General features: G+C 33.3%; 1 protein-coding gene across 3 annotated transcripts in view; it reads right to left on the bottom strand.

Annotated features, from left to right (window-relative positions):
* PPFIA2 (PTPRF interacting protein alpha 2) overlaps positions 1-14863 on the bottom strand; it is a 232043-nt gene that overhangs the window by 56015 nt on the left and 161165 nt on the right. For 2 of the 3 annotated variants that reach the window (XM_081956680.1, XM_081956681.1), the window contains exons 8-14: positions 13581-13802; positions 12586-12732; positions 10249-10383; positions 4156-4239; positions 2711-2842; positions 1890-1952; positions 1000-1091 (exon numbers count right to left, since the gene is read on the bottom strand). In XM_081956680.1, coding sequence (XP_081812806.1) covers positions 1000-1091; positions 1890-1952; positions 2711-2842; positions 4156-4239; positions 10249-10383; positions 12586-12732; positions 13581-13802 — 875 coding nt within the window. Of the gene's footprint in view, positions 1-999; positions 1092-1889; positions 1953-2710; positions 2843-4155; positions 4240-4661; positions 4749-10248; positions 10384-12585; positions 12733-13580; positions 13803-14863 lie in introns of all 3 variants that reach the window. The other variant, XM_081956679.1, reaches the window with a different exon arrangement.

Raw genomic sequence — 14863 nt, 5'->3', positions numbered from 1 at the left:
TTCTGCACATTTGCAGAAGCATTTTTGAAGTACTGTGCATGCGTGCTTAGCATGCATCAAGCATGCATGTGTGCACAGTGGACATGCGCATTGCATCCCTGAGCGAACCAGCAGTAGCAGAAAGCATTACCCGCCCTGCTTCCAACCTATGATTCCATAATCTCATGATTCATTTTTATTATGTATTTAGTTGATAGTTCTTTATTTCCACAGCTATTAAACTATATGGTGATAGGGGCAGCCATATAAATTTGATTGATTGAATGAATACTTTTGTGTCATAAGCATATAAACAGCCACAGTTCTGTTCTGTGGCTTCCAACCTGCTGATATTTAAGACATAAGCGAGTTTGGATATAATGACTAACTAAGTAATAGTCATGATATTTCTAGTCCCTATCTACAGAGATGTAATCTTTCTTTTAATGTCATTTAAATTAGTGTCTATATTAAATCTGGTGACAGAAAATTTCAACTTTCACAATCCCATAAATAGCAATCACTATTATGGATGACTAGTGCTGATAACCCAGTGCATTGCTTGGGTATTTATTTATAGGAGAAAAATGCCCGGACCAAACATAATTTCTAATGTTGGATTTTCTCCCTTACCAGAGGGAGCCCCCTTGTGTAATACTGTGAAGCCATTAACATGGCAACTCCACTAAGCTGTATAGTAGAAGCCATTTTATGGCAAGCAGTATGGTAGAAGCCATTTTAAGGCACAACAGGCTGTATCTTAACACAACGCACACCTTGAGGGATGTTAGGAGTGTCTTACTCCCACAGTATTTCCAAAGAGTAAGTCATCTGTGTATATATATATATATATATATATATATATATATATAGATATAGATATAGATATAGATATAGATATAGATATAGATATAGATATATATATATATAGATATATAGATATATAGTGTTTTAAATATGTGATGACTGAAACTGCAAAATAATATTATTAAAGAAAATGTCATTGTTTTCTTGTACTACCTTGACAATGTGGGCTCAATTAAAGAACCTGCTCGTATTTTCAACTGGTCAAGTTCAACTCTCAGTTTGTCTATCTCTTCTGCTAATCTTTCCTGAAAATTGAAACAAATAATAATAATCGATTAACATGGATACATGCTAGTTCAAAATTATTCATCAAATTTTACTGTCATATAATATCATCTCTCTGAATAGTTGAACCATATGCTAGAAAACTCTTCATCAGTTCTCTAGCTTTCCTCCAGTATGACACTTGGATGATCTTTCCTGGGCTTGGAAGGTAAGCATACTCAAGTCTTGTTAGTATTGGGATGGAAGATCATAGGGAATCTCACAGCAGCACTCTAATCTTCATGAGAAGCTGTAAACATCCTAGAAGGTTGCAATGATTAAACTAGTTCCCTACTGTAATACCTTGCAGATTAACTCCCATAATCACTATCTAGCATATTGCCTTTGGAATTATGTGAGGCAGAGGTCAGAAGGATGAATTAGATTAAATCTGTATAGCTAGATATTTGTTAGTAAGGTATATGTGTGCAAGAACCATAAAAACCATCTGATAAAACATTCCTACAGATTTAACTGGTTTAGAGTATTTTCCACCTGTGTTACTTTCAAAATGCATTGTAAACAAAAAGAATTAATACAGCAGGTGGTCAACATGTTATGCTAGAACTGCACATTGGATGACCACATTAAGTAATAACATTATAATGTTATTCATTTTATCTGGGTAGATGTTGAATCAATCTATCAGTGTAGAATATTTGTATAAAGGCAATTGTCTTGCTCTCAAATATATGCATATAATTGCAATCTTGAATTAATTCTGATGACTGTATTTAAAAAAAACATTATTAATAAAGGCTGTAATTAATCTAGGGTACCTTATCATGTAAAGATTCCTCCAAATTCTTCCTGAAGTTCTCTGATTCTTGTATTAAAACATTCTAAGAGATAGAAATAAAAGCTAAAATAAAGTCTAGTGAAATAATTATTACCCAATCAAGGTTACCAAATAAATCAAACACATATCAATAATATTTAATTTTCTCTCTCTAACATATAGGTATATTGTTAAAAGTCTTTCATTAATTCAATCCAAGACAGAATATGTTAAAAGATATTACCACTAATACAACTATAAAATGGATATTATCATATGATTAATAATGTAAAATTAAGACACTGTTTTCATTTGTGAGCTGCAGACATTGCTGGTGACATTCAATCAGAGCTCCTATGAGGGGACTTGGAAAAGGGTGAGAATATTGAATAGAAAGCAGGAATCAGTTTCACATTCTAATAAGCACTGTACAATGGATAATCGTTTCTCAGATAAGTACCAAGTGTTTGTAGTGATGGCAAACTGCTTTGACTGTACCATAAGGCTGGGACTCTACCCAAAGATTTATGGTAGTGAAAATAGTGATAACAAGGGACAGTAGAAATGGGCAAGAACCCACCAGCACCATGCTGTAAACTTTTTAAATTCTGGTGGTGATCCCATGTGCCATTATGAGAAGTTGAAAGAGGAAGAAAGTCAATAGGAACTGCAGAAAAACAACAAAAAGAATTTCTTATTGAGGCCATGGATTGTGCCTCAGGTTTTTTAATGCCTTCATTACACAGGATCAAGCAAAGAAGCAAAATAGCTATGAATATATACCTAAATGAAGCAAGGTGTGCACATTATTTGCTTGTTTACCTTCTCTTCCAATGCTGCCATTCTCTCTTTCAAATGTAGTTGCAAACGTTCATTAGATTCTGTCAAAAGTCTGTCCACAGTATCAGACAATCTTTTGTTGTGCTCTTCATTCATTTTTTCTCTTTGTCTTGCCTTTCAATAAAGTTCAAAGGAAATAAAGCAAGCAGATTCAACATTAATTAAATTCAAAATACTGGTGAAAGATTCACACTGGTTTGATGGATCTGAAATCATAATACCATGATCAAATGGCATGTAGAAAAACAAATTTATTTCTAAGAGAGAATAAAATTGAGCAGTTGCACAGAGAAACAAATAAATTTATTAGTTGAAACATTTAGTCATAGATTCAAATATAGATGTAGGGAGTAATCATTCTGATTTTTCTTCTTCTAATAGAGATATGTGGTCATTTGTTAGTCATATTCAAAAGGTCACTGTAATTTTAAATCAAATATTTAGAAGTGCCAGAAATAATGATATGTTTCACTTGAACCGAAGAAGTTCCTCAGAAGAGAAGCTAAATGTTTTCAAAGAAAGAAAGTCCAGTTGCTTTTTGAAAGTCCAGTATCTTTGGAACTCACTTTTTCATGTTTACTTCTCATGAAAATAAGAGCAAAAGTTTAGGTAACCAATGACTAATGACAATTTATTAAACTATTATTAGTTCAGTGTATTTATATGTGTCAATCTATTGCATTTAAATTGTTTTATATTGTTTTAATAATAATTACTTTATATATTAACTGTTTAATAGATTTGCTGTATGCTGCCCCGAATCACTTTTGCATGAGATGGGTGCATTCTGTACAAATTTGATGAATAAATAAATGAATCTACAATTTGGGGCTAGTACCTACAGCAGGTAACCTACAGGCTTTCATAAGAATTACTCCTGTGATCAACAACAGTAGTGATATTTTAAATAGGGACATCTTGAAGCATCTTCTATACCCTGCACAAAACTCCATATATGTAATTGTGGCTGGCTAAATGAGCCACCGGTCTTATTTTCTTCAAAATACCTTTGTCCTTTGTTTAAAAAGTTAATTATTTCTTCTGTGTATTCCAGTTATAATCCAAAATTGCTTCCAATTCCTATCTAATATTCTCAAGAGACTATCTTCCTTTCCATTTCTTTTTATGGTCAGTAGTTCACATAGACTGTTTCAATTGCAAACTGTGAAACATTTAACTGAATCAACTGCTTTTGTCATTGGGCTCAAAACAGAAACTTCTGCTGATATCCTCAGTGGAGTTTTATAGTTTTATTATTATTTTAAAGTGCACTGTAGTATGTTAGTCCATCAGTATTCTGATATTTTGCTGCACCAAGCTGTAAGTTCATGAAAAATAACAATAACAATGACTGCTGTTATCATTTTAGAGGCTTATGTGACATGGAATAAAGAGTTGAACTCAAACTATAATGTAAGCATGTATACCCTTTGAAGTTCTTGATTCTTCTCTTCCAACTGACCCTCTAGGTGCCGCATGCGTTCTTCAATATTGCCATGTCTTTCTTCTGCCTATAAAAATAATATAACTCGGTGTGAAACATTAAATAGCTTTTTAAATCAAAGTGATCATTTTCAAAAAAGGAAATATAAAGCAAGCTACTACTAACTGCAAAACTTAATTTTATTCAAACAGGCAGCTGAACAGCATCGCTTGAAATGTGTCAGCTACAAAGGCCTGTTACATCCAAGCATCCAGCAAAACATTGGAGTTATTCATGAGCAATGAAATCAGCCAAATGTAAACATGCAGACTGTGCATGGTTTGAACACAAACCTGCCATCATAAAATTGTAAGCTCTTTAAGCATTGAACTGCACAATGGTTGATTATCAATAAAATAAATACAGAAATTAAAAGAGTTCTTAAAAATATAAAAAACAAAATCAGATGGATTCTATTTAGCAATAGAAAGTAAAGTCCTGTAGGACTACCTTCCTACGTATGGAGATCATTTCTTGTAGTTTAGCTTCCATAACATATTGATAATCATCAGATGAGGTAGAAGAGGTTGGATCAGACTAACGTCAAGGAAAAGGAGAGGGACAAAATTGAAAAATCAGAACTAAAGACACCACACTGAACAGAATACAGCACAGAATGCTTAAAAGAAAAGTGTGATTGCAAATTTAATATTTTAACTGACAAAACTTTATGTAGAATAAACCACACTTACAATAGGGTGATATGAGGCAGTTGATGCAGATGGAGTGAAAACAATGGAATGCTAAAAAAGCCAACAACCTAAGTATGGAAATTCCAGGTTAGTGATGGCTGGCTGATGAGAATTATTCTTCCTCCATAGAGGGGTACTCAAAGTAACTATGGGAAATACTAGGTCTGATTGGAATTTGGATAAACTCATAATTAGAGCGTGAAAAGTCAGTGCCAGAACGTGTTTTTGAAGGTTATCCTACAATCATAATGAAAACAGGGTATACAGTGTTACAGATTGTATTAAATAAATGGATTAAATACTTTTAGAACAAGGTCACATAGATTCCCTTTGAGGTATAAAAGCAAATAACTAAATGATACTGAAATTCTGGTAAAAGAACAAAGTCCTCTTACAATGAAAAGTACTGAATAGGAGTGAATATAAAGCAAATGTCTAATTGCTTTACCAAGGGCATAGACCATCACTGAATATGCTACAACATTTTGTTGTGGTGCACTAAAGTACAATCTGGGGAAATATATTATCGTAAACTCTATGCTGACTATAAACACCCAGTAAAACTCTAAAATGTATTGTGAGTTTTGTTTTTACTTTACCAAGCAATGCAATTTTAAGTGAATCTTATAAATATATCTCACATTAAATTCAATCAGGTTTATTTCTAAGTATGTTAACACATGATTGTGGCCTAAATTTATAATATTAGATTTGCACTTTTGAGTCAGCCCTTTTCACTTCTGTAAAAACATGTACATTGTTTGAAAATAATTTGTGATTATCCAGCTAAATGCAGCTATGTATGAGGGCCAGTGTTGTTTTTACTATCAATGCCAGGTCCTAAAATCACAAACTTGTATTGAGCTTCTGGCAGATATCAGAGATGACCAGTGAGAAGCATTTGAACCTGATGGCACAAAATTAAGAGAAGACACTAATGATTATTTCAGGGTACTGATTATGAAATAAATCAAAACATCTTGAATAGTCATTGCAAAGCATAAAACTGATTTATCGTTTCAATCTATTTTTAAAAAATGGCTATTTTATTTAAAGGGAAACATTTTTATTACCAAAAATTCCATGAACATAAGGAGGATGTTCTCATACCCTTCACTGATAGTCCCTTCTGTTGACTACAAAAAGGATCAAATTGATAAAATTACCACATAAAATTACCTTATCTGAAACAAAGCTAAATGCTCAACTTTGAAACCATAAAGAAAATATTATTTCCAAATAACAGGACACACCTCAGAGGTCAAACTTTCTAAATACCTAATAATCTTAGAATCAAGCTGTATGATCTGGGCAAATGACTCCACTGTTCTGTCAGAAAAAAAGATTTTACATGTTTTCCTTTTCTTCCAATATCCCGGAAGAGGTAATTAGAATACCTAGAAAAAAACCTCAGAAGTTCCCAAAGACAATAACTGCATTACTCACTTTCAGATCCATAAAAAACTATTGCAAGACAGAAATACAAAAAGAATCCAGCTAAATCATGCCAAAGAACATTCTTGTCTAGTATTATGTATCACACGGTAGCCCATTAAAATATGTGAAAAGTCCACAAAGCACATTAACTCCTTTTCCAGTTACTTCTCAGCAAAGCATGTTCCTCTATGATTCAGGAGATAGTAAATATCAATATTATTTGACATGGGCAGTTTAAACTTCCATGACACATTGAGAACCTTTGATAGCTACTGCACCTTGACTGGCTGCCATTATTACATCTCCTGATGGCAAATTCCTCAATTTTATGTGCTGTGTGAAAAAATACTTTGTACTTTCAGACCACAATTCTTCCTGCATTTTATTTCAGTGGATAAACTAAAATTCTACTATTATGAAATGGTAAAAAAAAATTCCGTATACAGATTAACTATGCATGAAAATGTTATACACTTCTGTCTCCCATTACTCTCATCAGACTCAGTTATTTTCCTTATGAGTCAACAATCATATGCTCTGATATTGATCAATTCAGTCTACTCCACATTAATGGATCTGGAAGGAGTTAAGTATGGATAGAAGGCTGGAAAACTAAACTGTTCCCATTCTCATCCTGAAAATCCTTCCCCAAAGACATCCAATTTTATTATTTTTATTTATTACATTTATAAACCGCTCCCTCTCCCCGAAGGGACTCGGGGCGGTGTACAAAACACAGCTAAAAACCACATACAAAATACGATATCGGATACCCATAAAACAGAACAATATAAAACCGTTCTAAAACAAAAATTAAAAGCAACCTAAAAAATCTATCCCCAGGGATTAAAATACCGGCCAGAAGTGTTGGAAATTAAAACTACGGTTAGGCCAGGCCGGCTAAATGGAACAGGTGGGTCTTTAATTTCTTGCGGAAGGAGCGGAGATCGGTAGTTGTTCTAATATTATCAACCTTAACTTTTACCCTTCTCCCCTCCAAAAGTCATAACGTTGCACTTCAACCATTTTGGTACCAAATTTCAGTGACATGGTCTTGGAAAATTGGGGCATCTGATTATAAATTAAGATTTGTCACCCTTGCTTTAATTTATGATTGTTACATTTCTTGCCCAGACAAGACTACATAGATTTCGTCCTTACCAAATCTCATAAAGACAACCTATCAATTTTGGCTATAGATTTTGGTCAACAACCTTTACTGCATATGCAGAAAAGTAGCTTCCACGATCAGGCTTTTTTAAAGTCATATGTAAGTCATGTAATTCTCAGTTCTTTGAAATTAAAAATTGATGAAGCATTAAATCTATATATTACTAAAACTCTTATATTTGTAAGTATTAATTAGATGAAATGGTTTATCATAGGGCAAAACTCTTTGGACTACTGTGTAGGACATCAAACCAAACCTATAATCTACACTGTCCTATTACTAAGTCATAGTTAAGACTGCCCACGTTTAGGCTTACTCAGAGCTAAAGTATGCCCATTAGTTTCAGCTCTCTTAACAATTCATAATAATTCAGTCAGTCTGGAAAAAAGCTTAGTCAGACAAATTGGTGTCACATGACATTTCATCAGAGCTCTGGTTATTAATACTATATACTTTAAAGAGACATTAAATGAAAATAAGGACAAAGTGATATAATCTAATTTCCAAAATTGGATAGCAACATGGAGCCATTAAACTGTTTTCTTATTTTGGTGATTGAAATTGGATGGGTTAGATCAGGGGTCTCCAACCTTGGGAACTTTAAGACTTGTGGACTTCAACTCCCAGAATTCCTCAGTCAGCAAGCTTGCTGACTGAGGAATTCTGGGAGTTGAAGTCCACAAGTCTTAAAGTTCCCAAGGTTGGAGACCCCTGTAGATGAAGTGGGCTGATGGCTCCTTATCCTCAACATTTGTCCCTAAGCCCACAGAACCTTTATTTATTTATTTCTGTTCTGCCATTATTGTTTTCAAAAATAACTCAAGGTGACAAACATATCCACCACACTTTCCTCCTACTGGATCTCTGAGCAAACTGCCAACTAAGAGTTATATTATGGAAGATTAAAGGCTGTGCCTGAGCTGGATTTGTAAGATCTATTACCTACCATTCCTCACAGTTCAAAGGAGATCCTGGCTGTGTTTTTGCTTGTTGTTTCTGATACTTTGCTTAGTAGGAGGGTCAACTACTAAATATATATTTTGAACCAGTTTTAGCTACATCTTGTATAATGTAATTATCTAACTTGGGACCCTCTAACTTAGACACCATTTAGTTGTTCCAACTGACTGGGAACTTTTGAGAGTTGAAATCTCTATATCAAGAAAGAACATAGACTGAGTTGGCTGGTTGAAATAGTAGCTTCCTCCTACCTTCTTCAATTAAAGTCATTTAAACTACACACAAATCTAGTTTACATGACAAAATCTAAATGAAATATATAAACCATAAATATTTATTGAACAACGGACCTGAAAAGATTGGGAACAGCTAATATGTTTATAGCGTAGCAAAAATAGCTTATAAGTAATATCACCACAAATATTAATATTACCCTTCCTCATCAACAGACAGTACAGAAGATAAATAAGGCTGAAACTGTTTGATAAACTATATATTGAAAAATAAAACTTACTTATTTTCACCTGAATGCATAATAGAGAACTCTAAATTAGAGAACTCTAAATTAGAAAAATAAATGTTGCTTTATAGAGCATTAATATATGCATTTGTCTTCATTTGTTCAGTTGGAAAATAAATAAGATATACAAAAACATTCATTCATCTACTCTCTCTGTAGAAAATATTGTAGAAACATTCATGTGCATTGATGTTTTCTTTTCAACACATCACTTTGCAGATTAGATGATTTTCTTGTGTATTACCAGAAACCCTAACAGAGCAGGAAAATATTGTCTCATTAAATGACTGCATGAGCAACTGAAAAATATTTGAATAGATACTAAATAGGAATAATCCATTAATATTTTGAAATGGAAGCAGGGAAACAAGAAATCATTTTTGTACCATTTGATCAAACATTCTGAGTTTTTAATATAACATTTTAATTGAAAAGTTTTTAATTTAATATATGTTTTTATAGACTTACAATATCAAATATACCATTTCTCTCCATCTTTATTGAGGAGGTAACTATTTAGAAGACAAACTGGAGATTGTGGCACAATAAGATATGTAAAGGAAATCCCACAGTACAAAACAAAATACTATGGTCTGAAAGATAATAAAGAGGAACTGCAAAGGATGTACAAGTATAGTGTGTGTTTACTTTTTATAAGTTGTTCTTTCACAACAACTAAGTTGGCAATTTGCACATTGTACCATGGAGCAGATATGCAAATTCCAGAGATGTGGACTGCATATTACTGGAATAGTTTATCAGGCACTTGTCCTATCCAAGCTCTTAATGCTCTCATGCAACACAGAATCCTTCATGTATGGCCAAGGAAAAAAAATATTGAACCTTGTAATTTATTTTAATGAAAGCGATCTCTGTGTTTTGCTGAATCAATGTGATGTAGAAAATCATGAAGAAAATTCAATGACAAATAAATTTCATGATGTTTAGCTGAACTGGATTAATCATAATTCTTTTATAATACAATGTATTATAAAATAAACTCCTTTGTTATATTGGCAGAAATATATCAAGCCATAAAAGAAACACAAAGCAATACCTCTGCCATTAAATTAAATTAAACTAAAGCAAGTAATTTTGTCTAATTAATATTTATTTACGGTGCCATTAAGTAGAATCATCTTGTCCACTCCAAAAGTCTTTTATTGCTGCTGACGGTGCTGGAGGAGAAAGGGATGAAAAATCAATGTTAAAAGAAGTCAATTTTCAGATACTAACCTATTCTTAAACTTACATTACCTTAGTCAGTGCCGCAATTCTCTGGGCCAATTCTGCCTCCACTTCTGGCAAAGTCTCAGCTTTTCTCATTGTTTGTTGTAGCTTTTGCTCAGCTAGCTCGAGACGTTCTTGCAGCTGCCTGTTTTTATCCTCCATCTGAAATCCAGAAATTGTAAGATTAAAGGTTAGATTAGGAACTGGGCAATAGAGGGAAGGATAAGAGGGGAGGATGCAGATTCATTGAAACAACTGGAGATTAAAATTTTCCCAAACCAACATGGTTCATTGTATAATTAAATTGTTAATAGGTTAAGTAAATCTCCTGCTTCTGCAAATAGTACATGCATATACACAGTGGCTAAGTGGATAAAATGCTGAGCTTGTTGATCAGAAAGGTTGGCAGATCGGTGGTTCCCATTACTTGTCCCAGCTTCTGCCAACCTAGTAGTTCGAAAGCATGTAAAAATACAAGTAGAAAAATAGGAACCACATTTGGTGGGAAGGTAACAGTGTTCCGTGTGCTTTTGGCATTTAGTCATGCGGGCCACATGATCACGGAGACATCTTCGGACAGCGCTGGGTCTTCAGCTTTGAAACAGATATGAGCATCACCCCCTAGAGTGAGGAACGACATGGGGAATCTCTACCTTTATACTGGTGGCAACTGCTGATCCTTTCCCATCATATGCCTCTAAAATATAGATAAAAAGTCAGAATGCTGCAGTTTTCTTTCCTGGCAATTTAGGAATTAAAGGAAATAAATCTAAAAAAATGTCTATGCTTTATAATAATCTGATTCTTAGAATTGTCCCCAATGAAACTGAAAATGTTTTCTGTATTATTTATTTCAATAAATATATTGTTCAAATATTAAAAAAATAATAATAATAAAAAGAGGCATGCCTTGGTGGGAAAATTTAGTAAGTTAACCCACTTTCCTTGCCATTCTATGTATGCCACCTACATCAACCAAATATTACACTCTCTCTAAAGTATGCTAGTAGTATAATAGGAAAATGGAAGAAATTATAAATAGCACCTAAGGAAATTCCAAATTAGCATAATAAAAATCTCACACTGAATTTTAATGTTACATAACACATGTACTGTTTTTTTCCTCTCTCTCTCCACATATAAGGTAAAGGTTCTCCTGCACATGCATGCTAGTTGTTTCTACGCTGAAGAGACAGCGCTCTTCAGCATAACCGTGGTCATGTGGCTGGAATGACTAAATGCCGAAGGCACATGGAGCATTATTACCTTCCCACCAAAAGTGGTTCCTATTTTTTCTACTTGCATTTTACATGCTTTCAAACTGTTAGGTTGGCAGAAGCTGGGACAAGTAATGGGAGCTCTCTCTCTTACGTGGCGTTATGGATTCAAACCGCCGAACTGCTGACCTTCTGATTGACAAACTCAGCATCTTAACCACTGAGCCACTGTGTTCCTCCACATATAAATACACCATAATTTCCTACATTATCACTGCTTTGGAAAACTCTAATTTCTACTGTGTGGGCTTTAATTCTATATCTCAGCTAGTATTCTTTGCCAGCTACTTAAGAACAAGCATTTTCTTGTTCCTAAACGGTAATTGGTAAAGCAAGGTAAATAATTGTATAAAAATAAACTAAATAAACCTTCACATGATTGAATGCCATTTGCAGATTATAAAGTTCATGAAATGTAGCAGGAAGGGCAATTAATAGCTTAGCCTCTTTCATATACCAAGAGGAGAATATCCTGCTATAGTTTTTCTTCCTTTTTGTGCAGAGTGCAGTCCCTTTGCCATAGCTTTTACTAGTTCATTGAAAAGGTGAACATTTTTTTGTGTTTAATTGGGTTTACTATGATTTAATTCTTAGTTAAATCAAAATTGGACTGTTTTGTACCTTATCATTAAGCTATATTTATTAGCATAAAATAATGATGTAGAATACTGTCAGTCCTTTTAACTATCTATACAGTTAATGTGTGCCTAGATTTGCTGCTATGTATCTGCCACCCTTTACATTTGGTTTGCCTTCTGTCTTACCCTAAGATATTCTTAAAGGTTTGTCATCCTAACTTGGAAATATCTGGTCTTACAACTCAACAAGTTCTAAAACAATACCTTCTCATGATAGCAAGTTATTTTTTAAAAAAGTCTAATCCTACACATGATTTATCTTAGCCTCTCAACTTGATTGTATGAAAATCCAAATTCATTCCTGAGTTTAATCTGTAGAAATCAATGAATGTAAACAAGTGTGTCATGATTTAAAACAAATGTAATCAATAAATAGGGGAGGAGGCAGCTTATCTGAATAGTTTCTCCTACAATTCATTTGAGCTGTAGCAGCAATCCCAATACAGAACCTGACGCAGGATGGCTTCCTTGTTTGCAAGTTCATTTTCCAGTTTGTCATTCATGTCATGTATGGAAGTAGATTCCCTCTGTACACTTAGGTAACGTTTCTCCAAGGTAGTTATTCTTTCTTCCATATCTTCTTTCTGGGCCATAGCCTTGAAAGAATAAGCAGCAGGTCAAAATACAACATTGGAATGGCTAGCAACGGATGTCCTATTCAACACTGTTGGAAAAGTTTGCAATGAAACTTACTCACCTAGAAATAAACAAACTGAAATGCAGATTCAGCATTAAACCTAATGGACAAATTATTTAAGTGCAGATTCTAAGAAAAATGTGAAGATCCTGATGCAGATCCTAATATTGGATATTGCAGACAAGGAATATCCGAATCTGATATTGCTTGTTTGTCTACTACTGCATCTGATCATTATAAACGGACTTTATTTACAAAAATGTTGTCAAATGACTAGTTCTGTCTTCTACGTTTTTGCCTCTATATCATTTCTTACATGTATTGTGACTAACACATTAGTAAACATGCACAGATACATCCTTCCAATATAACAAAGTTAAGGGAATGTCACAGAAATAATATATTAAAAACAAGTTTGTAGTGGCTAATACTATTTTTGATGATTAACCTACCCTCTTGACTAATCCTGGACTGCAAATTATATTTCTACAGTGTATCACAAGTTGATTAATTTTGTGTCAAACCCACATATATATTTCTCCCTCCCTGCCCCTCTCTGATGTTTCATAGAACAAGCTCTTTATTTCCCAAGATAAATCATAGCAAAATAGCGCTTCAACTACTACACATGGATGCAAAAATATAAGTGCTATTAGAATATTCACCTACAATTAAACATCTTAAACTCTTAAATGTTAACGGAAATTTTATTTTTCACCAATTGGCTGTGGAAGAACACTATTTCTCTAAATAAAATTATTCTCAAACCTGAACAGAGGACAGGATTAACATCCAAAAGAGATTTACCTCTCTAATATCTCTCTGATATTTGCTGTTCAATTCTTCAGTTTTAATGAGGTCCTTCCTAGCAGTCTCTGCATCTTGCTCCACCTCTCCAACTCTGGAAGACAGGGCAGCCAAGCGATCCTTCATCTGTGCCATTTCATAATTTTGCTTTTCGAGAAGTTCTTGCAGTTCTACCAACTGAGCAGTTTCATCATTTGAGTCTATAGAGCCATTTGATAGACGCTGTTCAAAAAACCCCACAAACATATCAAACACTGACAGCAATACACGTAAGAACCAGAGCAAGAAGGATCAGAACTACATAAGATATGTAGGGCATATTTTCTTACTAATTCTGAACTCCGCATTGGTTATGCTCTCTGAAATATACTTACAAAAGACTAGGTACCTCTGTAGAAGTACTCGAAGAACATTAAACTATATTTAACCTGTAAAATCAGCCACTCATTTGGAAGAATTTAGAATTTTAGACTTTTTTTCAAAGTTGTTTTTGTAGAAGTTTATATTCTTTTCCTGTCTCTTTCTTCCACAAATTGAATATATAAATATTTTCTGTTATCATTTAATTGATAAAATAACGCTAGATTTATTACAATGGTTGTATGTGTATTCTGTGTTTCTTCCTCTTTGTTTTGTTTTTCATTTGATTTATTCTTCAAATATTTTGTAATGTATATATGTGGTAAGCTGAATTATCATTGTTTTACCTTGAAAAAAATGATAAAGCAAAGTATGCCAAATAAACATTATTATTATAGCCAATTTTTAGCATGAAATTCATTTGCTTAAACATGGAAGCATTGGAACTGCAAAATAACACATATTTAATGTTTATACAATAGGAATATTATCGTGAAATACTGTTAGGTAATACTAAAATATTACCTTTAATTTTAAAGCCTTGGAATTGATTCCTAGTTTATATAGCATTCAGCTTATCTTCAAAAGTAATTGCTTGAATGAATTTATAAATTTACTTTATTTATAAAATATATAAATTGCTTCAAAGATTCTAAGTATTTATACCTCTTTGAGCTTTCATAGGAGATAAATATATTTAGAAAGTATAACAATAGCTTTATGGGAAAGGATTCCAACATTCAAAAGAGATAATAGATGCCACTGTGATTTTTATATAAATATTTACCTGATGTTAAGATTATAATATTTTGTGCTAGTGGGATATCATTTTGGTCAACTTCTTTATGTGCTTATTGACTCATACAGTTATTTTTTCAAAAAATTATTCAAAAACAGCAATAAATCATTGATATTTATAAATG

The sequence above is a fragment of the Natrix helvetica genome, assembly GCF_964273705.1.
Source record: "Natrix helvetica genome assembly, chromosome: 6".
NCBI lineage: Eukaryota > Metazoa > Chordata > Lepidosauria > Squamata > Natricidae > Natrix > Natrix helvetica.
The sequence above is the reverse complement of the archived record's forward strand: the minus strand, read 5'-3'. Positions and strand labels throughout refer to the sequence as shown.